This window comes from Oncorhynchus nerka, linkage group LG27 (genome assembly GCF_034236695.1).
Source record: "Oncorhynchus nerka isolate Pitt River linkage group LG27, Oner_Uvic_2.0, whole genome shotgun sequence".
NCBI classification, from domain to species: Eukaryota; Metazoa; Chordata; class Actinopteri; order Salmoniformes; family Salmonidae; genus Oncorhynchus; species Oncorhynchus nerka.
Genome location: NC_088422.1, coordinates 74,758,770 through 74,781,647, shown reverse-complemented (window position 1 = coordinate 74,781,647; position 22,878 = coordinate 74,758,770). Strand labels below are relative to the sequence as shown.

The window sequence follows — 22,878 nt, the reverse complement described above, 5'->3', positions numbered from 1 at the left end:
AATATTTGATGAGTTCTTAGCAATTTCAAAATATTGTAATAAGCCTGATTCCTATGTGTCCACTATTGGGCAACTACTGAATACGTGTAATTACTTTTGAGTTACCAGGATCACACATTGGTATAACAGAGATCATAAAGGTTTTCTCCTCTCTGGTCTGTCTTCTTCCTTTCAGGGCTTTGATCATCAAGCCGTTCCTGGGCAGTGTTGTGGGAAGTGTGTACAGACAAGCTGTGTGGTTATGCTGCCAGATAATACCACACACACTATTCAGGTAAAATAGCATCAGGCAGCATTATTTATCTCCCAAATTGTATATACAATTTATCAGTCCTATTTCATTCGATTGTTTAAAAACACCAACATTTAATTTTACTGTAGTAATAAAGTGTTATGCAAAATCACTATCTTAGCAATGATATAGTATATCTTATCTTACATCATTTGAAGAATCTCCTGCTGATATCTTTCATATTCTCACCTCAACAACCTGGTTCCGTCTGGATACCATCTGGAGACAAGTGTCTCAAGTTTGAGTGCGTAAAGATTATGGGCCAACTCATCCCAATTGAGGCTAAGACTGTGTGCCCTGACTTCCATCCAGAAGATTGCCTACCCGTGAGTTACAATAACTATCTGGCAAATTATCTTAAATGAGAAGTACTCTCTACAGTTTCATGAAATCCCTTACCTGAAACAGAATGATGGATTATGGAATAATGGGCCCTTCAATAGACCACCCCAGTCAAGGCACTTGACAAACATAACATCGATTTCAATCAAAGTCATGGACAGGACATGACAGATATTTAGAAGGTTATGCCTTGAGGTGCCATAGGGTCACGGTGGATTAGATATACATTTAATTTGTAATTAGATCAATAATTGTATTGACGCTGAATCAACATTGAAAGTCCCACCTAAGAAGGTAAACAACATTCCTGTGAGATTAAAAGTAAGCAGTAGAACAGGTAGGGTCAATTTAGTAGGGACCCCATTGCCCAAAGGCCGTAATACTAGGACTCTTTATTAGTTTTACCCAGCTCCAGGCACTGTAGACTTGCTGCCAAGTCATCAAAAAGGAACTCTGAGCTCACAGAAAGTAGGTTATATGTGTGACATAATTAGACCAGGGACAGTAACATACCCATGAAATAATATAATGGTCAAATAAATAAGATAATGTATTTTTTCTATTTTGTAAACATACAGTAGTGTTGTTTGGGAACTTCTCTTTACTAGCCTATATAGCCAATAAACAGTAAACATATGTTGCTTAACTGTGTGCTCCACCCTGGATAGTTAATCCTGAGTCATTTCTCCCACTTTATTCAACATGTTTTAATATTACACTTACTTTTACATAAAGGTTCCTGTATCAACCTACCTCAATCTAACCTTTAGTTACACTTAACATTAAGCTGTCACCCATAAATCATCACAGTTTGTTTGAGTTATTCAAAGTGCTCATCAACTTGCGCTGTATAATATTAATTCTGTATGCTGAATTGAGTTTACTCTCAACCTCAGTCTATTTACCCAGAGCTTGTGTAATAATGGTTCTATACATAAACCAAGTATAGCTGTGACGATAGAGCAGTCAAATACGCAACCCAGAGCTGCTAAAATCATCAAACATTGTTGAAGCCTTTGGGTAAGGTGGAGCCGCACACAGCCTCTGGCAAAACCTAGGTGGGGATGGGTGGGGAAGGATGGATGGGCTATTCAGTGAAGGCTTTGTTAGGGAAGAAACCACCTGGGGTGTAGACACAAGGGCATATGACATAGCCTAGGCGGTGTGAAAGACATTTAAAGGATGGGCCAATTATCAGTCATAAATCAGTACATTGTAATACAATTTGGATTAATGAGGTTTGAGCTCTGTCTGAATTCCAGATTGACCACTATGAATATCCCATTGTCCAATGTAAAGATGGGTCAAATACGAAACGTATTAACCTGCAAACATGCAACAGATTCAACCCTATAGCAGATTAATGTAGACATAATCATATGCAGATATGATCATGTCACACATAGGTCGGCTCTGTCAGCAATGGGTCAAAAAAAACCTAGGCAAGTTAGATGATTGATTTAATAAAAAAAGGCAATTCTTCAACAGATGTTGATCAACTGACGGTACAATATTTCATGTCATGTGTTACATTCATCACAGGAAAACCAAGTAGTATTTTGCTTGCTTTGAACACTGAACTGCTAAAGTGAAGGAAACACCAACATAAAGTGTCTTAATAGGGCATTGGGCCACCATGAGCTGCCAGAACCGGTTCAATGCACCTTGCATAGATTCTACAAGTGTCTGGAACTTTATTGGAGGGACGCAACAACATGTATATCATGCCAAATTCCATAATTTGGTGTTTTGTTGATGGTGGTGGAAAGCACTGTCTCAGGCTCCACTCTAGAATCTCCCACACGTGTTCAATTGGGTTGAGATCTGTTGACTGACACACACACACACACATACACACATGACCGTAAGCAAGGTGGAATGTTAATTGCTTAATTAACTTAGGAATCACACCTGTTTGGAAGCACCTGCTTTCAATATACTTTGTGTCCCTCAATTACTCAAGTGTTTCCCTTATTTTGTCAGTTACCTGTACAATGTTGGTCAAATAAATTAGTGTCAATGTAAAATTAAATATGGATAGGCATTGTCACCCCTTCTCCCGCTCTGGCGCTCGACATCGCCGGTTTACTAACCACCGGTCTTGGCAACCCATCATTACGCACACCTGGCAACCATCATTATGCACACCTGGACTTCATCACTACCTTAATTACTTCCCCTTTATCTAGCACTCTGTAGCCTCACATCACGCAGTATTGGTTCTGTTTTCTTGTCCAGACACTGCTTTTGGTTTATATCGCGCCATGTACGTTATTATTAAACTCACCAATTGCACCTGCTTCCAGACTCCCTGCATCTCCATTACAGAATACTACCTCAGCAAATGGAAGCAGCAGGTAATCAAGACATCTCCCAGATGGTCGGTGAACAGGGACACCTACTTCGCCAACACCACGACCAGATGGCGACACTGGGGACGGCTATGGATGAGGTCCTCCGCATTCTTCAACGCCTTGGCATTACCAGAGGGGCGTCACCTCCAACTAGAGTAGGATTATCTACCATGAGTCGACCCAGCGAGCCAGTACCCCAGCCTATCCAGTGCCCCCGCCCAGGTCACAGACTCTTGATTGTTCCTCCCAGACAAATATGACAGGACTCCATCTAAAGCCTGTGGCTTTCAATTCCAGTGCTCCCTCTATATCGTCCGTCAGATGGAAGCCCTCACCGCTGAGAGGTCCAAGGTTGCCATGGTTATTTCCCTGCTGACCGGACGGGCATTGGAGTGGGCTACGGCCGTCTGGGAGAGAAGGAGCTGGGTTCCTCTGAGAGGTTCATGGCTCTGTTCAGAAGTTTCTTCGATCATCCACTGGAGGGTAGAGGGGGAGGAGAGGACTGGGCGAAGAGGTCCAGATGGAGTTGGCATGCCAAGACGACACCCTCTCCTTGGATGCACGCATCGCGATGGCTATCCGTCTGGATAACCTCCTTTTCGGAGCGTCGGCACCTCTATCGCCTCTCTCCTTCCTCCGTTGACCACTGAGTCAGAGCCTGAACCAATGGAGGTAGGGGCCACACACCTCCCCACAGCTGAGTGACGGTGTCGGAGACAGCTTTGGCTCTGTCCCTATTGCGGTCAGGATGGGCACCAGCTTCAATGGCGTTTGATATGTTCCAACCCAGGGTTCACGAGAGCAGAGGGACAGCCCCATGATCATCCAACTCCTGGGTTAGGCGTGAGTATTCCATCACTTTCTGCCAAACCCTTTCTAGTATCAATTTCACTGGCTACCTGTCCCTCGTGTTGTTTCTACAGCTCTATTGGACTCCGGTCCTTGCCTCCTCCCTGAACATCACCTTTTCTCTCCTTTTCCGATTCAAGTGCTGGATAGTGGACCACTGGGATCCGGGACTATCACACACATCACAGCACCACTCACCCTTACCATGGAGTCCCTACATCAAGAAAACCTTTCCTTTCTTATCATCAGTGCACCCATCCTCAGCCTCCCATGGCTCCAATATCATGACCCCACCATATCATGGTCGAGGATGACTATCATAGACTGGGCACCTGAATGCCGGATGACCTACTTTCCCGTCCCCTGTGGTTCCACGTCGGTCAAGAGTCCTGTGGTTACCCTTCAGCCCAACATCCCGTAGGTATATCAAGACCCGCGGGAGGTTTTCTCCAAGACCCTTGCTCCACTGGAGTGACAGTGTGGGGATTAAAGACACACAGAGCCTACAATGGCATCACCATAGTCTCTAGGCTGTGTCGAGTTCAACGAGATGCCCCACTTGACCATAGCTCGCACGGTTTGACCGCAGCGACCGTGCAAAAAAAGTAGGCCCAAAATTAAGCCTGGCCTAATTTTGAGGTGCTTTTGGGTGACAGTGGTAGAACCGTTAAGTTTAGAAACACAATTCAACCACAGGAACGTTCCTAAGGTCCTCCCGATCTGTGCATACCTTGAACGTGTGGAATGAACCCTTAACAGTGAAAACAGGATGTTTTCATCTAACAGTTTACAATGACATCTCTCCCCATAGGAATACATTGCCTGCTCCCTTAACTTCAACCTGAAGCCTATGTGGGTTATGATTGCCATATCAAACTGTCTTCAATGACAATCCATCAGGCCACTATGAGGATTACCTGTGTTGAGTCTAAGTTTCCTGGAGCAACCCGAAAGTGGTTAAATTCACCCTAAAATTGGTTTTGATTTCACAATCTGCAGTTAGGGAAAACACTGCATTCAACCCTCTATAAACCAGTCAGTTCTTAACGTAAAGACTTGAAACTCAGGATTCTATAAAAGCCTACCCCAATGACGATATGTGTTTACCTCCAGCTTCCTGTGACAACTGGCAGTGCCTTAAATTGGGGTCATAGGGGCTGTTTCGAATGGTTAAAAAGGTCACATCTTTCCAAAACATCATGAACTGTAAATCAGTTATTTCTCCCATCAGATGTCCAAGAAAAAACACACACACACACAGCCAGGATGGGGTTACACAGTGTGGGGCTTACAGACACACTAAGCCTGCAATAGATACCAACGTACGCACCATCAAAGATCCGTCAGACCAAGAGCTTTGAAACTTTAGAAACCTGTTCTAGAGCTTAAATCGGTAGTGCACAGTGAGTTATGTGGCTCTAGAAGGTTCTCAAGCCGAGAAACCGCCTCTTCCATTTGCAATAACTTTTCATTTTGAACGTTGTGAAAATGACAACATTTAGAAAAGTCCCAGAATCACAAGACTAGGTGCATTAAAACCGCCTCGGCCCACAAGATGGCACTTGGCATTTGCCATGTTCCGCTTGCCGTCCATTTGAGTGGTATTTGTGAGTTTTGTATATGGTTTGCCCAATGCCAATAAGTTGCCATTCATTTTTGTCCCTTTCATGGGGGTCTTCCCTTACCTTCGTGGTGGAGGTGGATGCTTCAGAAGGGGATGTGGGGGCTGTCCTGTCCCAATGACAAGGTAATCCACAGAAATTCTATCCATGTGTGTTTTACTCAAAGAAACTGCCTCTTGCAAAGAGAAACTATGATGTTGGAGATCGGGACCACATGACGGTGAAGTTGGCATTAGAGGAGTGGAGACACTGGCTGGAGGGCGCCAAGAGTTTCTCATCCTCACTGACCATCAGAACCTTGAGTACACACGGACAGCGAGGCGGCTGAATCCGTGCCAAGCAAGGTGGGCCCTTCACTAGAGTCAACTTCACTCTGACATATTGCCCAGCTTCAAAGAACATCAATGCCCTGTCCCGTCTCTTCAATTCGGGAGAGGGTCCTGTCCTGAGTGCACCCATAATTCCACCCACTTGAGTCATATGCCCCATGCTCTGGGACATAGATGTGGACATTCGCCAGGCCCTCGAAAGGGAACCCGCACCTGCTACCTATCCTCCTGAGCACACCTTTGTTCCCACGGGGATAATGGATTGGCTGTGGACCTGGGCATGCACAGCTGTCGTTGAATAGTGCAGGTGATACCTGGATGTCCAGCAATCTCTGGAAACTACTGGTGGCCCACCTTGGCGCAGGCCATCACTCGCAATGTCAACTCCTGTTCCGTATGTGCCCAAACTAAATCTCCTTGGCACGCTCCAGCAGGGAAACCCCTTCCCCTTCCCGTGCCTCAGTGTACATGGTCTCATCTGTCTACTGATTTTTGTCACTGATATACCCTCTGATTGTTTCACCACCATTTTGGTGGTTGTGGACAGATTCTCTAAATCCTGCTGTTTTATCCCTCTCTCTGGTCTCCCTGCCACTCTCCAGGTTGCTGAAGCACTGTTCCAGGAGGTCTTCAAGCACTGATCTTCCGGAGAAGCTGGGGGTCATCGTCAGCCTTACTTCTTAGTCTAACAGGCAGGTGGAGAGGATGAACCAAGAGCTGGGGAGGTTCCTGAGGAGTCACTGCCAGGACCGGCAGGGGGTGTGGGCCCAATTCCTTTCCTGGGCAGAATACGCCCACAATTCATCGCCTCACTCCTCCACCGGGCCGACTGCCTTCCAATGTGTTCTGGGATACCAGCCAGCTCTGGCTCCGTGGACCCCGACCCAGATCAAAGCTCCTGCAGTAGATGAGGGTTCAGGCGCACGGAGGAGGTTTGGAATGATGCCCAGGTGAGGCTCCAGCACGCTATTCGCCGCCAAAAGGAGCAGGCGGATCACCATTGCATTGAGGCTCCCGTGTTCGCGTCTGGCTCTCCACCAGGAACCTCCCACTTCACCTGCCCTGTATGAAGCTGAGCCCCCAGGTTGTGTTGTTTAAGGTTCTCAACAAGGTGACATATAGGTTACAGCTCCTCACTAACTACCAGATCTCATCCTTTTTCATGTTTCCCTCAGGCCGTTGGTTTCTGGTCCCTTGGCTGATGTCGTCCCCCATGACACCCCTCCACCTCCCCTGGACATCGAGGGGAGCCCTGCCTGTGCCATCAGATCCCTCCTGGATTCCTGACATCATGGGGGCCGGCTCCAGTATCTGGTGGACTGGGAGGGGTACGGTCCAGAGGAGCGGTGTTGGGTCCTGGTGGACGATATTCTAGATCCCGAGATTTCCACCTTCGCCGCCCGGACCAGCCTGCTCCTTGCCCTTGGGGCCGTCCCCCTGGCCGGCATCCCCCTGGACCACTGGTCCTGGGAACCATTACGCACACCTGCGCCTCATCATTATGCACACCTGAACTTCATCACTATCTTGACTACTTCCCCTTTATCTAGCACTCTGTAGCCTCACTCATCATGCAGTATTGGTTCTGTTTTCTTGTCCAGACACTGCTTTTGGTTTATATCGCGCCATGTACGTTATTATTAAACTCACCAACTGCACCTGCTTCCAGACTCCCTGCATCTCCGTTGCAGGCATACAGGTAGAGCAAACTTCTTTAATGGGTTTTTAGTAAAATGTTTACTTTTTGGTCGATTAGTGTGATTTTAATGTTTAGTAAAAGAAAATGGAGCATATTTCCAAGATGTTTAGGCTTAAATGTATGCTTAGTGTGTCTAAACTTAATAACCATAAGCCTTAAAATGACAACCACCAATTGAACAGGGATGGTTTGACAAGAAAATGAATGTTACATTATCAACCATAAATTTGGAAAACGTAGATATGCAACTAAACACATGTTAATTTTGCAACAGCATAGGGGGTTTGTAGCACATACTCCCAACTAGTCAGTCCTGTTGAATTAGCATTTTTAAAACAAAAAGAGTAGGTTGATACTATTCATAGACTTATTGGCCATATAAGAAATCTGAAGTGATTAACATTATAATAGTTGTGAATTTCTTCACATCAGTGTGCCAATTATTTGTAATTTTTTTATCAGGATGCAGTTCCTGGATCAGCGTGGTGAGTCACACCAGCCTATGAATACCAACTATGAATACAATTTGTTGGATTACTCCTTTGAGCAACAGCAGAGAGACAAATGTTTGCATTTCGACAATGTGTGCTCAAGATACTGAGCCAATAAAGTGGATTAATGTATTATTCATCTGTTATACATTGCCAGAGTTTGGGATGGCCATGGAGATGCACCTTTTTGTTCTATCAAATCTCACTACTTATGATGAATGTATCTGTAATTATACATTAAAATCTACATTACATAAATAAAAAGCATGTATTGTATTGTGGACCCCATGAGGAGTATCTGCTGCTTTCGGGATAATGGGGATCCTAATACAATACCAAATGCTTAAACCACTGGAGAGGAGATGCTGCCTGAGGTGAATAGATACTGAATGAGGAAGGAAGGCACCTCTCCCTGTAAAAAAGGAATCACATAAGACTATTAAGTAACTTCTCTTGTGCAATATAGGTGTGTAGGGGTCACGTTATGACCTCAGTTTCTTTTTTATGTCTTTGTGTTAGGTTGTTCAGGGCATGAGTTGGGGTGGGTAGTCTATGTCCTTTTCCTATGTTATTATATTTATGTGTTTGGCCTAGTATGGTTCTCAATCAGAGGCAGGTGTCGTTCGTTGTCTCTGACTGAGAATCATACTTAGGTAGCCTGTTTTCCCCATTTTTGGTTGTGGGTGTTTTCTGTTTTGTGTCTGTACCAGACAGAACTGTTTTGGTTTCATTTCGGTCTCTTGTTGTTTTTGTCATTCAGTGTTCTGTTCTATTAAATAATCATCAACACTCACCACGCTGCGCTTTGGTCCTCACCTTCTTCCACCAACGAAAACCGTTACAGTAGGTCTATTATAAAGGACATTATGAACCCCCTGAGTTTATAGTAACAATATGGGTACACAACTAATCCCAATAATAGAATACTTAATGAAAATAGCTAAATCTGTATGAAAATGTCCATGCTTAATGTACTCAAAAACCTCATAAGACAGAACATTCAAGTCTTAAAGTCATCATTGAGTCATGTTTAACCTGTGGCCCCACCTTTGTGTTAACCTTTAAGGTCCCTCCTCAAATACAGGTGGTTATAAAAACCAGATCCATCCTAAGCACCTCTCTCATATCACCTGTGCAGGACCTGTTCACTACCCACAGGATCACCATGGGGACAACCAAGGATACACCGATATGGAGGCTGATATGCCTGGTACTACTGATCAAATCAACACAAACAGGTTGGTAGAATATTCATTCATTAGCCTAAATCTGAAGGGAAAGGTGACTTTCAGATTTTCTCTCTCTCTCTCTCTCTATATATATATATATATATATATATATATATATATATATTTATATGTATTTAATGTCAAATCTCATTATCAAAAATAATGTATTAGCTATTCAGAAATGTACTAACACACAGAAAAGTGATTACATTACATTTTTTACTCAAAATAGTAATAACGGTTTTCCTTTTTTCTGCTTTAGGGCAGCATACACATTTCCTACGATCATATGATTACATTATTCATTTAAGTTTTCATCCTAGTTCTATTCCTTATACACATTTGTTTATTTAAAAATATATATATTTTCACCTTTATTTAACCAGGTAGGCTAGTTGAGAACAAGTTTTCATTTACAACTGAGACCTGGCCAAGAGAGAGCAAAGCAGTGCGACACAAACAACAACATAGAGTTACACAGGGAAAAAACAAACATACAGTCAATAATACAATAGAGAAAGTCTATATACAGTGTGTGCAAATGAGGTAGGATAAGGGGGTGAGGCAATAAATAGGACATAGTGGCCAAATTATTACAGTATGGCAAATTAAACACTGGGGTGATAGATGAGTGTGTAAGTAGTGGTACTGGGGTGCAAAGGAGCAAAATATATAAAATAAATAACAATATGGTGATGAGGTAGTTGGATGGGCTATTTACAGATTGGCTATGTACAGGTGCTCACAGTGATCTGTGAGCTGCTCTGACAGCTGGTGCTTAAAGCTAGTGAGGGAGATATGAGTCTCCAGCTTCGGTGATTTTGGCAGTTTGTTCCAGTCATTGGCAGCAGAGAACTGGAGGTAAAGGCGGCCGAAGGAAGAATTGGCTTTGGGGGTGACCGGTGAGATATACCTGCTGGAGCACGTGCTGCGGGTGGGTGCTGCTATGGTGACCAGTGAGCTGAGATAAGACGGGACTTTACCTAGCAACGACTTATAGATGACCTGGAGCCAGTGGGTTTGGCGATGGATATGAAGCGAGGGCCAGCCAACGAGAGCATACAGGTCGCAGTTGTGGGTAGTATATGGGGCTTTGGTGACAGAATAGATTGCACTGTGATAGTCTGCATCCAATTTGCTGAGGAGAGTGTTGGAGGCTATTTTGTAAATGACATCGCCGAAGTCAAGGATTGGTAGGATAGTCAGTTTTACAAGGGTATGTTTGTCAGCATGAGTGAAGGATGCTTTGTTGCGAAATTGGAAACCTATTCTAGATTGAATTTTGGATTGAAGATGCTTAATGTGAGTCTGGAAGGAGAATTTACAGTCTAACCAGACACCTAGGTATTTGTAGTTGTCCACATATTCTAAGTCAGAATCATCCAGAGTAGTGATGCTGGACGGGTGGGTAGGTGTGGGCTGCGATCGGTTGAAAGGCATGCATTTAGTTTTGCTTGCATTTAAGAGCAGTTGGAGGCCACGGAAAGAGATTTGTATGGCATTGAAGCTCGTCTGGAGGTTAGTTAACACAGTGTCCAAAGAAGGGCCAGAAGTATACCGAATGGTGTCGTCTGCGTAGAGGTGGATCAGAGAATCACCAGCAGCAAGAGCGACATCATTGATGTATACAGAGAAAAGAGTCGGCCCGAGGATTGAGCCCTGTAACACCTCCATAGAGTGCCTTTGAAGAGGGGGATGACCGCGGCAGCTTTCCAATCTTTGGGGATCTCAGACAATACGAAAGACAGGTTGAACGAAATAGTAATAGGGATTGCAACAATTTTGGCTGATAATTTTAGGAAGAGAGGGTCCAGATTGTCTAGCCCTGCTGATTTGTAGGGGTCCAGATTTTGCAGCTCTTTCAGAACATCAGCTATCTGGATTTGGGGGAAGGAGAAATGATGGAGGCTTGGGCAAGTTGCATTGAAGGGTGCAGGGCTGTTGACCGAGGTAGTGGTACCCAGGTGGAAAGCATGGCTAGCTGTAGAAAAATGCTTCTTGAAATTCTCAATTATCACGTATTTATCGGTGGTGACAGTGTTTCCTAGCCTCAGTGCATGAAATTGTTTATGAGATTGTTTCTGTCTAAATTTGAAAATGTTACACATTTGTGGTGAAAATTCTATAACCTTTTAGAAATCGGTATCATTAGTGATTGTTATCATGAGTGGTTGCAGCATAGTTTATAGTGTTATAAATACATTAAGCACTCCACCCACTGGGTGTGTGTTGGTACTTTAGATTATTCTTTTTTGATCAGGAACAAAAACAACAACAGAATACAGACAAAACTCAAGTGTATATCTTTAAAATAACAGTTGTGGTAAGTATGTCAAATGTCTGATATTACTCCAATAATACTGACAGAAAACATCTGATGCCTAAATATGTAAAGGAGGAACTGAACAGTCATCGGAATTCAATGTGTTTAGTTTACAAAGCAGATGACACTTGATTAAGGAAGCTTCAGGTTCGTTTTATTTGTCGGATGACCTGTCAGCCAGGGCTGAGCTGTCCAAAGGCTTTGACCACACCTATGCAATTCATAGAGCTTCAAAGTACTGTGGTTCAGGCACAGAAGACTCTGCAAATGCAGGAACATTCCCTTTAAAATTAAATTGCACGATAGCACTGAACTTCGGCGATACGGATTGAATGGAGCCTTAGGTTCGCCGTAAATATTGAATGGGTCACATCATGCTTCAAATGTCCCTTCGTCTGGACATACTGCTGTGCAAATCAAATACACTTCTAAAAGAGCAGTGCAACAATCTAAATCTGCAATGATTGAATTCCATCCGGAATGTTCATATAATATTGTAAAATACTCATGAATTGCTTTTTTTTCAGTGGACCCCACCACAAGTGTAACAATCATCCCGACAATGATCACAACGATACCCACACTTTCAGGTAAATCTCTGACCGAATGCACACCGAATAAATGACTGGGTATCCATCAATACGCTAAGATGGAACTGACATTTGTATTCCTTGTCCCTCAGGAGTGAATTCCTCACACAATGACCAGGTCTGCAGCACATGGGGTAACTACCATTTCAAGACCTTCGACGGGGACTTTTTCCAGCTCCCCTCCACCTGCAACCATGTTGTGACCTCACTGTGTAAGAGCGGCTATGAGGCTTTCAACATCCAGATGAGGCGGCAGGTGGTGGACAACCAGCCCACCATTAGCAAGATCACCATGAAGCTGGATGGTGTAGTGGTGGAGCTTTCCAAGGGTGGTGTTGTGGTCAATGGCCAGACGTGAGTTTCCCTGTCATTTGACTGATTCGCCATTCTGCAAGCACCTCTCTTGGGGATTTTATGTGCTACATTCTGTATATTAATAATACTTATAATCATAATGCATAGGATGACCTTTAAGTATCTTCTTCCTCCTGAAGGGTGACCCTGCCGTTCAGCTTGTCTGGAGTCAGCATCGTGAAGACTACATCCAATGTGAAGGTCGTAGCCAAACTGGGGCTGGTTGCTGTTTGGAACAAGGATGACTCCCTAATGGTAAAATACCTGCATTTCTAATTTTCCTCTTCAATGGTTGATTAGTTAATAATGTTAAATTTTTCTTTAGATAAAAAGCGTAACATTGTCATCATTGGCAATGATCAGCAGTTGATCGTGAGTGAGAGACACCTATTTTTGGCTGCACCTTATTGGTTGAAGCACTGTCTACTCCCCTCCTAAAATATTAACATTGACAGGCAGAATTACCTGAAGAACGAGGATGAATTAACAGGATATGTGAAGATGTATACCCTATACACATACAGGCTAATGTTCCAATGTTTATTTGATGAAGTGTTTGCAAATATTTGTAGATTTGAATGACATTTTCTGTCACTCTCTAATATAAGACTAACGAAAAGATAGGTTATAAACATGGAGGATTTCCCAGACTGAACACGTGAATGGTGCTGAACATGATGACAAACACCTTGCGCTTGGTCATTCTACAGATTGAAATGAACGAGAAGTACAGAAACCAGACCTGCGGACTGTGTGGTGACTTCAATGAAGTCCAAACATACAACGAGTTTATCATCAATGGTAAAAACAAATCTGACCAAACTATTGAAATGTAACTACATTACATACTGTAGGTGGAAAAGCTAATTGTCAATGTCTGTGTTGTTGCAGGTGGGGAACTCTCTAGCTCGGACTATGGAAACCTCTGGAAACTGGATGGCCCTCTGGAAGTCTGTGAGGAGCCTACGCTAACTTCTGTGGAGAGCTGTGGAGATGAGGTATTCCATTTCACACCACAGAAGAAGAATACAAAACAATGTTAATAGAATTTAGAAATAGCAATTATTCCATGTGATCCAACAAATGTTTTCTATATAGTAATCTTTTGTGGTTTGTCTCTATTTGTAGGAATTTTGTCAGCAGCTGTTCTCCAGTGCAGCTTTCAGTAGCTGCACTAATTATTTGGACATGGACGCCTTCATCAAGACCTGCCTTGCAGACCTGTGCCACTGTGATAACAGCACCAACTCCTTCTGCCTGTGCAACACCATCTCAGAGTACTCCCGTCAGTGTGTTCATGCAGGGGGGAAGCCCCAGCAATGGAGGACTGAACAGTTCTGCTGTAAGTATGCAGATACTCTCCAACATGCCCACCAAACACTAAATGATCATGTTCACAATACATTTTAAGGAAACTGTTAATCACAATGTTTATTTTCTCAGATAAGACATGCCCCTACAACATGGAGTACCAGGAGTGTGGAAGCCCCTGTGTTGACACCTGCTCCAACCCAGAGGCCGGACAGTTGTGTGAAGACCACTGTACAGACGGCTGCTTCTGTCCTCTAGGTACCACATAGGTTCAAATCAAATCAAATGTATCTTACATTAGCTGATATCTCAAAGTGCTGTACAGAAACCCAACCTAAAACCCCAAACAGGAAGCAATGCAGGTATAGAAGCATGGTGGCTAGGAAAAACTCCCTAAAAAGGCCAGAACCTAGGAAGAAACCTATAGAGGAAGCAGGCTATGAGAGGTGGCCAGTCCTCTTCTGGCTGTGCCGGGTGGAGATTATAACAGAACATGGCCAAGATGTTCAAATGCTCATAGATAACCAGCAGGGTCAAATATTAATAATCACAGTGGTTGTCGAGGTTGCAACAGGTCAGCAACTCAGGAGTAAATGTCAGTTGGCTTTTTGTATCCGATCATTCAGAGTATCGCTACTGCTCCTGCTGTCTCGAGAGAGTTGTAAACAGCAGGTCTGGGACAGGTAGCATGTCCGGTGAACAGGTCAGGGTTCCATAGCCGCAGGCAGAACAGTTGAAACTGGAGCAGCAGCACGGCCAGGTGGACTGGGGACAGCAAGGAGTCATTAGGCCAGATAGTCCTGAGGCATGGTCCTAGGGCTCAGGTCCTCTGAGAGAAAGAAATAAATAATTAGAGAGCATACTTAAATTCACACAGGACACTGGATAAGACAGGAGAAATACTCCAGATATAACACACTGACCCTAGGCCCCCGACACATAAACTACTGCATAATAAATACTGGAGTCTGAAACAGGAGGGGTCGGGAGACATTGTGGCCCCACCCGACGATACTGCCAGACGGCCAAACAGGCAGGATATAACCCCACCCACTTTGCCAAAGCACAGCCCCCACACCACTACAACTCTGTTGTACAAGTTAACCTAAAGCACATCATGAAAACACCACACCTTTACCCATTATGCCTTTTATGTGCAAAGTATCTGAATAAGGTGACAAAGGAAGGAGTAAATAATGGATGTTTTTCTCAGTTACTTCCTGGAGTCAGTGCAGTTCTCTGTGTAATGTAAATATTAGAACACTCCTTACTGAATGCAGTTTTAGCAATCTCTTAAACAAATACTTTTCTGGCAGGAACTAAAATCTTTCTGAATGTTGACTTAAATTTCTGCCTGATCTCTCACCAAATAGGTACTGTTTTTGATGATGTCAGCAACAGTGGCTGTATTCCATTGAGTGAATGCCTCTGTGTCCACAATGGACAAGTATACACATCTGGAGAATCTTACACCAGCAACTGTAAAGAATGGTAGGCCAAGTACATCATCTGATTTAAACATCACATATCCCATGCCTCATTTTCATGAATCATGTCAAACTCCACAGTGTGATTATTAAAACTGTATGCATGTAAATATTTCTAAAATATTGTGTGAATGCAGTTGTGAGATGAGCCTGTAAATGTTCCCTTTAGCACCTGTGCTGGTGGTCAGTGGGCCTGCACGGACAAGGACTGTCCTGGGACCTGCTCTGTGGAGGGAGGATCCCACATCAACACCTATGATGGGAAAGCCTACACCTTCCATGGGGACTGCTCTTACATTCTGACCAAGGTCAGTCCATGTGGTGCAGTATAGCAAAGCAAGTAGAAACTAGTAGAAAACATTCAGTAGAACTTTTCAGTGCAAAGGTGAGTTACAGTATAATAGCTTTTCCTCAAGCCATATGTTGACGTAGAGGTATCCAAAGGGGTCAATCTTTAAGTGAGTCACTCTCATTTCCTGTTTTTGCCTTCAAACTCATGCTGGTTTTCTTTCAGAAATGCAATGGATCTGAATTCACCGTGCTGGGAGACATTGCGAAGTGTGGGTTGACTGACACTGAGACGTGTATGAGGGCTGTTACCCTAGCCCTCTCCAGCAGATCCACCGTAAGGCAACTCCCCAAATATGTTTCAGAGAAAATAATACAAGGACCTGTCAACTCATTTCCAAACAAAACTGCTTCTTTAAGATAATTATACTGGTTTGCAAATAAATGTCCCTCAAACTTTTTTGTCTAAACACATAATAACCTTATTTAATATTGCTCTGATTTGGCAAATATTGCTGGGATATTTGCAATCTCATAAAATGTTTATGTATGGAAACAAATGAGAATTTAATAAAATATATTATCTTATCTAATTCACAGGTGATCCAAGTCCAGTCAAGTGGAAGAGTTCTTGTAAATCAGATTCTTCCTCAGCTCCCGCTCTATACAGGTGAGACAATCCATTGTAATGCCAAATTCAATTGTAGTGTGGATCAGTGTATGAGCTCCATATCATACACCACCTTCCGGAGACACCTGAAACCCCACCTCTTTAAGGAATACCTAGGATAGGATAAAGTAATCCCTCTCACCCCCTTAAAAGATTTAGATGCACTACTGTTCCACTGGATGTCATAAGGTGAATGCACCAATTTGTAAGTCGCTCTGGATAAGAGCGTCTGCTAAATGACTTAAATGTTAAATGTAAATGTAAATTTATATTCACTAGATGAAGCCTTAATGATGTCCATCTATTTATTTCATGTATTGCAGCTGAAGTGACCATCTTCAAGCCCTCCTCATTCTACATTGTTATCCAGACAACTCTTGGAGTTCAACTTCAGATCCAGCTTTCACCAGTTATGCAGATCTACATAACTGCCATCTCATCCTACAAAGGAACAACCTGTGGTATGCTTCAGATTCATCCATCAGTTTCATAGCTTTTTCTTCGGTATCTCTATTCACAAAAATCTAATAGCATCATATGGCTTCAATTATTTTCCTCAGGCCTTTGCGGAAACTACAATAATGTTCAGGCAGATGATTTCAGAGTCATCAGTGGATTGGTGGAGGGCACAGCTGTAGCTTTTGCCAACACATGGAAGACCATGGCCAGCTGCCCTGATGTCAAGACTAGCTTTGAAAACCCCTGCAGTTTGAGCATCGAAAATGGTACATATTTATTAAGCCTACAGATTCATCACTTGTTGAATGATTATAACAAAGTTATCTAAGATGGTATATGCTTATGTTGAAATTATGATTGTCTTTTTCACAGAGAAATACGCCCAGCACTGGTGTTCCATGTTATCAGATCCTAAAGGAGTGTTCTCGCCTTGCCATTCTGAAATAAGACCTGACACCTACAAAACCGTAAGTTAGTTAAGAAGGATACTATCTCAAAGTAAAATCATTAAACTCTCATGTGATGAGGTTATAGTCTTGACACATGTTGACTATTTTTCCAACAGAACTGCATGTATGACAGCTGTAACTGCGAGAAGAGTGAGGACTGCATGTGTGCTGCCGTCTCCTCTTATGTCCACGCTTGTGCTGCCGAGGGTATCCAGCTCAGCGGCTGGAGAGACACTATCTGCAGTGAGTAGACAGCACGGCACCATGGAGAGCTCTCGCAATGTGTCATTATAATGAGTGCTGCAAATTGATTAGAATATAATGATTTTACTGAAACAACAACAGTAGTTACTAAGTACAAATAATCTGAAGAAATAACTGTACAAATACAAAGATATAAGGAAATCAATATCTTGCTAATACTACTCATATCTAATGACTTTTCTCAGATAAATTCGCAGCCTGTCCCAGACAAACAGTTTATACCTACAACATGACCAGCTGTGGACGCACCTGCCGCTCACTGAGCATGACAGACCAATCTTGCCAGGTGAAGTTTGTTCCGGTGGACGGCTGTGGCTGTGCAGAGGGCACCTACATGGACGAGGCTGGCCAGTGTGTTGCCCCCACCAACTGTCCCTGCTATGACAAGGGCTCAGTGGTCCCTGCAGGAGAGACTATCACTAGAGACGGTGCCACCTGGTAAGCACCTCCCTCATGCATATAAAGACAGCAGGAGACAGCAGGAGCGGTAGAGATACTCTCAATGTTTGGCTATGAAAAGCCAACTGACATTTACTCCTGAGGTGCTGACCTGTTGCATCCTCAACAACTACTGTGATTATTATTATTTGACCATGCTGGTCATTTATGAACATTTGAACATCTTGGCCATGTTCTGTTATAATCTCCACCCGGCACAGCCAGATAAGGACTGGCCACCCCTCAGAGCCTGGTTCCTCTCTAGGTTTCTTCCTAGGTTCTGGCCTTTCTAGGGAGTTTTTCCTCGCCACCGTGCTTCTACACCTGCATTGCTTGCTGTTTGGGGTTTTAGGCTGGGTTTCTGTACAGCACATTGGTATATCAGCTGATGTAAGAATGGCTATATAAATACATTTGATTTGATACATATAAAGCTAGGAGACTAAAATAAATACAAGTACAAATGAAACTTCATGGATATATTCAAAACGGTTTATTAAATCATGTCATAATGATATTTGCTGTTCATTTCATTATCTTACTAACTATAACTTTTAATACTGGAACTATTTTACAGTACTTGCAGACAAGGGACACTGAGTTGCACTGGGGGAGCAAGACTATTTAGTAAGTTTTATCTTTGCTTTCAATTTATTAATTTAATTGATTAATTTATTTATAAAATATATGGCTCAATATGATTTAACCTTTACATGCATCCTTCACAAAACAGGTACATTTGAAACGAACCAAGAGGATTCAAGCAATTCATGTAAGACAATGTGATTAATGATGATGATGATGAATGTGGATATTTCTGGATATATGATCATTATTTTCTGCTTGTTTGAGAATTGAAAATAGTTTTTTTTACTTGTATTCTCATATATCCCCAGTATGCACAGTGCCAATGGTTTTCTTCAACTGCTCAACTGCACCTCCAGGAGCTTCAGGTTCAGAGTGTCAGAAGAGCTGCAAAACTCTGGATATGACCTGTGTGAGTCCCTTACTCACTCTAAATGGGATTGTCACGTACTGTCACTATTATACTGAGTTTTGTGTTGACTGAACAAAAACTTTTGAGAATCTCAATTATGTCAAATACCCACCCCCCTCCTCCCCCAGTGTACAACGACATAGTCCATATCTCTTTAATTTGTGTGCACTTTGTTAAATCGCTTTAGATCAGCACAGAGTGCACATCAGGTTGTATGTGCCCCCCCGGACTGGTGTCTGATGGGAACAGAGACTGCATCAAGGAGGAACTTTGTCCTTGTTCTCACAATGGAGCTACTTACCAAGCTGGAGAGACTCTTAAGGTTGACTGCAATACATGGTATGCCTGTTTTGTGTCTTACATCTCATGGGGGAGAAAACATAAAGAACACAGATGTACAAATAATGAAAAAAATGTCAGGCAATTTTTGTGACATTATGTGTGTGTTGTTCACAGTACTTGCAAGGACAGACAATGGCAGTGTACCACACATCTTTGTGATGGAGTTTGTGCAATCTACGGAGAGGGTCACTATATCACCTTTGATGAGAAAAGGTTCAACTTTAATGGAAACTGTGAATACACTCTCATTCAGGTTTGTGTCTCTTTATTTGGTAGAATTGTATCAGCATTGAGAAGTGTGAATTTTAACCATATTAAGAACATTTTCCTTTCGCACAGGACTACTGTGGCAATACTAACAGCAGTGGCAGCTTCAGAGTCCTCACTGAGAATGTTCCTTGTGGAACTAAAGGCACCACCTGCTCCAAGACCATCAAGCTCTTCCTGGGGGTAATGAGCTTGACTTCACACAATACTGTACATTCCATCTCTCGTGTAAAGAACAATCAACAAATCATCAACCAAGTTGAGATCCGATTTCAGACCAAGTTATGTATGAAAACATATTTTCCTTCTTCAGACCAGTGAGCTCATATTGGCAGATGGGACCGCTCAAGTTGTCAGAAGTACTCCAGAAGAGCAGTTTCCTAAACAGATCAGCCTTCTGGGGAATTATCTGGTCATTGAAGTCAAAAGTGGTCTCATCCTCATGTGGGACAAGAAGACCAGTCTCTTTATCAAGCTTAGCCCACAATACCAGGTACATTAAGATACTCTGATGAAGAAATGAATTCAGTATTCAGTCAAATCTGATATTACAGAGACTTTTGTATAACCCTGCCAAGTCAATCATTTTAATTCATGATCTCTTTTCTTCAGGGGCAAGTGTGTGGTCTGTGTGGAAACTATGATGGCAACGCAAACAATGACTTCACCACTAGAGCCCAGGCGACAGTTGTTGATCCAGTGGAATTTGGAAACAGCTGGAAAGTTTCATCAAGCTGCCCAAGTGTGTCCGCTGTAGTGCACCCATGTGCCTCCAACCCGTACAGAGCGTCTTGGGCCCAGAAACAGTGCAGCATCATTAACAGTGATGTCTTCGCAGCCTGCCAGAACCAGGTATGGATATATTCAACTAGGATATACTACTAGTAAGATATGTGGATTTGTCTTTTGTGAACTATGAAATGTGCTTCACAATGCAACTCCTGTATATCTAACAACACATTGCTGTGCTTTTAAGGTGGACCCCTCTCCTTACTACGATGCTTGTGTGAGAGACTCATGTGCTTGTGACAGTGGTGGAGACTGTGAGTGCTTCTGTACCGCAGTGGCAGCTTATGCAAAGGCCTGCAATGAAGCTGGAGCATGCGTAGCCTGGAGAACCCCTCGAATTTGCCGTAAGTTTCTTCACAATCAACAGTGAAGTCTGAGCTGAGTAAAATCAAGGTTGAATTGAAAAATGTTTGGTTCTGGTCTGGAACGTGATTTCAACTACATTAAGGCGCTTGTCAATTCAATACTGGACTAGGTTGACACTATCATATAGGACAGTTGATCATGGAAAGGGATCATTATTCTAGTTCAAATAATGAAAACGTTTTTGTCCACCATATTTTGTCCACCACATACAGCACTGTTCTGTGATTACTACAACCCCACTGGAGAATGTGAGTGGCACTACAAGGCATGTGGAGCTCAGTGTATGAAGACCTGCAGAAACCCTTCCGGAGACTGTTCTAGTTTAATTCCAGCATTGGAAGGTATGGATATGACCGTCTAACTCATATTTTGTCTCATTTTGGATATTATTTCTGAATAACAATTGTAATTGGAACTGACCCCGACAATGGTTTTACATCTACATGCTGTGTGTCTGAGCAGCCTCAGGCTACATTTACACTGACTACTGTTATCCTTAACAAGACTTGACCTTTTGTAACCTCTTGGCTATTGTGGTTATTACAGGCTGCTATCCTAACTGTCCTGTGGCACAACCTTACTTCAATGAGAAGACAATGAAGTGTGTGGAGAGGGAACAATGTGGCTGCTTTGACTATGAAGGAAACCAGTACACCAATGGACAGAATGTTCCGGCACAAAACTGTGAAACATGGTATGTTAAAATCATTCAATTCACAGTAACTGTGCTATTTCAGAGCATATTCTGAATGTTCTAACTGTGAAAGTACCAGGTATTCTGCGTTATTTTAATTCTGGAGAAGAGAAGGTCAGGGGTTTGGCAAAGATTGGAAGGGTCATACTAGTTTTTCCATAGCGATGCCAATTATGGTTGTATGACAATCTGAAAACATGCCCTGCTCCCCATGGATTTCACAATTGACTTTATTACCAAGTCCTGACAAGTCTTACCTCTTTACTAGTATTTTGAACAAAACATTTATAAATATATAAGTTGAACCTGTGAATATTTTCAATGCTTAACAAATCTTTCTTATTTTAAAGCACCTGCACAATGACTGGAGTGAGCTGCAGTTATGATGTAAATGGTAAGGATGACATCATCAAATTAAAATGACATATTTAGCACTGACCAAAGCAACATTGATTGAATCTAACTCTAAAATACTTTCCCCCCTGTAGTTTGTACATGCTTGCATAATGGTAAACAACACCGATATGGAGCAACCCTCTACAATACAACAGATGGGATTGGTAACTGCATTGTTGCTGTTTGTGCCGCGAACGGAACCATTACCAGGAACATTTCCCCTTGTCAAGTGACCACAACTCCAGTACCAACCACAACTTCCCCTCTGACCACAACAACTGTCCATGCAACTACAACACAGGCCTCTACGACAACACTAAAGCCCACAACTGTCTTCCACTTCTCAACACATGGTAAGCAGAGAAACTCTTGAATGATTAAAGTGCAGCCACATGTTTTCTAAATACCATAGTCATAAATGGCAATCTGGATGGCAATTAATAGCAATTGGTATGTAAGGTGTTAGTAAATGTATTCTCAATCAAAAAGTTGGACGCGGACCCGAATGGACCCGAGTACAATCAAACTCGGACACGAACGGACCCGGGTCTCGGTCAAACCCGATTAGACCCGAGTGTCAGACAAATTACATTTATCAGCCAAGTTTCTACATTGTTTTAACAAAAAGGACTTTATATTTTGCTTTCTATAAGTATGAAAATAAACCTTATTAGTGTAAAGTAATACGCTATAGGCTATGCAGAGCTTTGATTGGGTCATTTCGGGTCCACTCAGGTTTATCAGCTGTACTTACAAAGACACAATGACAATAAAACAGGAATCGACCCGAACCAGGGTAAAAGAGACCCCAGCAGCTAGGGGCATGGGTGGGGTCTTGAGTATTTGGGTTTGGGTGGACCTTTGGTAAGTTAAAATGTTATTTTTCAGGCCTTGTAAACTAAAGATATATATTTTTCAAAAACAGAACCAACATCTACTTCAACTTGGTCTTCCACAACAATGGAGATGACACCTAAAATAACCACAAGTTCATCATTAAATCCTTCAACTACAACATCAGGAGCAAGAACAATCACAATTCCAAAACCAACAACTGTAACTACAACAACTATGGTACCCTTAACAAGTAGAGAAGTAGCTACATCGACCACAGCTGAGACTTCAACAAAGGAAGAAAACACAACTGAGACCATCACATCCACAAAGCCACCTAAAGAAGTCACCAC

At 42.7% G+C, this 22,878-nt stretch overlaps 1 protein-coding gene across 1 annotated transcript in view; it reads left to right on the top strand.

The window, feature by feature from the left end:
* The first annotated feature begins 6,493 nt into the window (after positions 1–6,493).
* LOC115112554 (uncharacterized) overlaps positions 6,494–22,878 on the top strand; it is a 43,008-nt gene continuing 26,623 nt past the window's right edge. Inside the window, 33 exon segments of the mRNA XM_065011164.1 lie at positions 6,494–6,738; positions 6,830–6,899; positions 7,097–7,251; positions 7,950–7,972; positions 9,117–9,188; positions 12,213–12,474; positions 12,615–12,729; positions 13,185–13,275; positions 13,366–13,472; positions 13,603–13,816; positions 13,918–14,043; positions 15,159–15,276; positions 15,442–15,580; positions 15,787–15,897; positions 16,161–16,230; positions 16,554–16,691; positions 16,791–16,955; positions 17,062–17,156; positions 17,255–17,381; positions 17,588–17,840; positions 18,418–18,467; positions 18,737–18,837; positions 19,025–19,176; positions 19,294–19,432; positions 19,519–19,629; positions 19,760–19,939; positions 20,059–20,298; positions 20,423–20,579; positions 20,814–20,942; positions 21,148–21,295; positions 21,646–21,689; positions 21,784–21,971; positions 22,811–22,870. Coding sequence (XP_064867236.1) covers positions 6,494–6,738; positions 6,830–6,899; positions 7,097–7,251; positions 7,950–7,972; positions 9,117–9,188; positions 12,213–12,474; positions 12,615–12,729; positions 13,185–13,275; positions 13,366–13,472; positions 13,603–13,816; positions 13,918–14,043; positions 15,159–15,276; positions 15,442–15,580; positions 15,787–15,897; positions 16,161–16,230; positions 16,554–16,691; positions 16,791–16,955; positions 17,062–17,156; positions 17,255–17,381; positions 17,588–17,840; positions 18,418–18,467; positions 18,737–18,837; positions 19,025–19,176; positions 19,294–19,432; positions 19,519–19,629; positions 19,760–19,939; positions 20,059–20,298; positions 20,423–20,579; positions 20,814–20,942; positions 21,148–21,295; positions 21,646–21,689; positions 21,784–21,971; positions 22,811–22,870 — 4,395 coding nt within the window.